This window comes from Capsicum annuum, unplaced genomic scaffold (assembly GCF_002878395.1).
Source record: "Capsicum annuum cultivar UCD-10X-F1 unplaced genomic scaffold, UCD10Xv1.1 ctg82199, whole genome shotgun sequence".
Lineage (NCBI taxonomy): Eukaryota > Viridiplantae > Streptophyta > Magnoliopsida > Solanales > Solanaceae > Capsicum > Capsicum annuum.
In genome coordinates this window covers 1-2,098 of record NW_025892972.1, presented here as the reverse complement: position 1 = coordinate 2,098, position 2,098 = coordinate 1, and the positions used below count along the sequence as shown (strand labels likewise).

Genomic DNA, 2,098 nt, shown 5'->3' with positions numbered 1-2,098 from the left:
AAACACCAAATATAAATTGTTTCTCACTAAAAGTATTTTCTTGAAAAAATACTTTGATGTTCTATGCTTGACCAAACAAGCTATTCGTGTGCAATGACAACCGGTCAACAACCTACTCGATTTTTTCCCCTTAGCTTCTCTAGATTCTAGACTAGATACTGTTTACTTACGTATGATATTTTATTTCACTAAACTTTCTCGTTCTTTAATCCATTCTATTTTTGAAGGTGACTCAACTATTCAGCTAGAACTACGGTCAAATCTGAATTAATCGAACCAATGAATTTTGAATATAAGATAGATTGCTTAAACTAAAATCATGAAATAAGAGATTTAACCTTCATTTTTGTTCCATCCTGCAATAAAATTTTCAGACAATACAAGAACTTGTAGTGATTTGAATGGAAGAAATAGAGTTGCATTAAAACTCCAAGCAACTCCTGATCCTAGTCTTGCTGCTCTGAGATCAAGTTCGATCACTAGACCTGTTGTTAAGTGTAGATTAGTAAGGTAAGGCCTAGCCCTCTTTGCTCTTACTTACAATAAAATGTCGTTAGACACGCTGTCTAGTGGTATAAGTTGGATTTTAATAAAAGACCTGTTGTCAAGTTGCATTTTACCCAACGCCAAGAACAACAATCTGAATAACCAATCTCATTATAGGTTGCCCAAAGGTCTAAATGTCCACCATCTGAACTCATCATGTTTGCTTGTAGCTCTAACAAAGCACTTCTCTCTTCATCCCAACACCTGTTGGGGCGCGCGGTGGCGGAGCCAATAGTCCTAACAAAAATGTTTCAAAACAATATTTGAACTTGAAATGATGTGTGGGTATGAGCAGGGGCAACTCAAAAGAATTAGTAGCTGAAAGTCAAATTGTAATGACAAGTAATTTACAAATATAGCCTTAGAGGTTGCTGGTCTTCAACTTTTGACCTCGTCTGTCTCATGGACGAAACTTCAAGCTCAATAGGTTTTGACTTTTTGAACTTGAAGGTTTATCTATGAAGTGGGGTGTGTGGGGGGGGGGGAGTGTCTATGCAGACCTTACCCCACCATTAGACACAGAGGGATTGTTTCTGATAGATCATCTGCTCAAGTAAAAGCAATTCAAAAAATTCATATTAGAAGGTAGAGAAGTTGTTTCCGATAGACCCTTTACTGAAGTTAAAATAGTAGTGCATGCTAAAAAATAGAACAATCACGGTAATAAAATAATACGATGATCAAAGTAATGGAAGAAACTTTCAATAAGAGGCTTTAATCCATGAATGCATAAAACAATATCTTCAATGGCCTTACCATTAAGCCAACACTATAAGGAAATTTAACAGTTTATATATATATATTAAAAAAATCAATTTTTACCTTATTTGTATAGTGAAATATTTAAACGAATGAAATTCAATCAAACACTTTTACACACTTACCTCTGCCACTGATTGGCCAAAACCACCATATAAATCACCCATAACCAAAACTTAATATTCCCCATATTCTTTAACCCAAGTACTAAAGTAGTGTATTTTTTTTAATTATATATAATTGTTCTTTCTTTTTAAAACTTGTTTGGTGATGTTGTAATAAATCTAGCTAGTAGAAGGTTTATATAATTTAGCCACCTCTACATCCAATCCCCCCACCCCCACCCCCCCCCCCACACACCAGAGAAAAATTCTTTTGAGAATAAAATAGTACTCACCTATTTTAGTATGTTTGTTTGATTTTGACTTGATATAGAGTTAAAGGAAGTAAAAAGAAAAAAAATCTTATGTTCTAACAGTAAAAATCTGTAGAGTGTACTAGGATATCTAATATCATGTCACGTGAAAAGGTGAAATTAAGAAGTTTTCGAAACAAAAAGAGAGATGTATCCTTTTTAATGTTGTTGTCATATGATCACGAGGTCACTCACTAGCTCAAACTTTGGAAACAACCTCTTACATAAATGTAATGTAAGACTGCGTATAATTGAACCTTGTGATCGTGCCCTTCTCCAGATGTTGTGCATAGAGGGAACTTTAGAACACCGAACTGTCAATTCTTTTATATATATATATTCTTTTTAAAACTCACTAAAAAGAAAAATAAGATAAAT

General features: G+C 33.9%; 1 protein-coding gene across 1 annotated transcript; it reads right to left on the bottom strand.

Annotated features, from left to right (window-relative positions):
• Nucleotides 1-133: 133 nt before the first annotated feature.
• Nucleotides 134-1,609, bottom strand: LOC107854060 (receptor-like protein 9b). Its single transcript, XM_047405865.1, has 3 exons — nt 1,431-1,609; nt 599-783; nt 134-485 (listed from the first exon to the last, which is right to left on the bottom strand). Exons 1-3 carry the CDS (start codon nt 1,493-1,495, stop codon nt 334-336), a joined length of 402 nt encoding a protein of 133 aa, XP_047261821.1. The 5' UTR covers nt 1,496-1,609; the 3' UTR covers nt 134-333.
• Between the last annotated feature and the right edge of the window lie 489 nt (nt 1,610-2,098).

Excerpts from the sequence above, each read along its gene's own strand:
- LOC107854060 (XM_047405865.1), bottom strand. The coding sequence starts at position 1,495 with ATGGGGAATATTAAGTTTTGGTTATGGGTGATTTATATGGTGGTTTTG. Across the intron at positions 784-1,430 it reads TTGGCCAATCAGTGGCAGAG|GACTATTGGCTCCGCCACCG; the intron begins GTAAGTGTGTAA and ends CATTTTTGTTAG. Across the intron at positions 486-598 it reads AAAATGCAACTTGACAACAG|GTCTAGTGATCGAACTTGAT; the intron begins GTCTTTTATTAA and ends ACTTAACAACAG.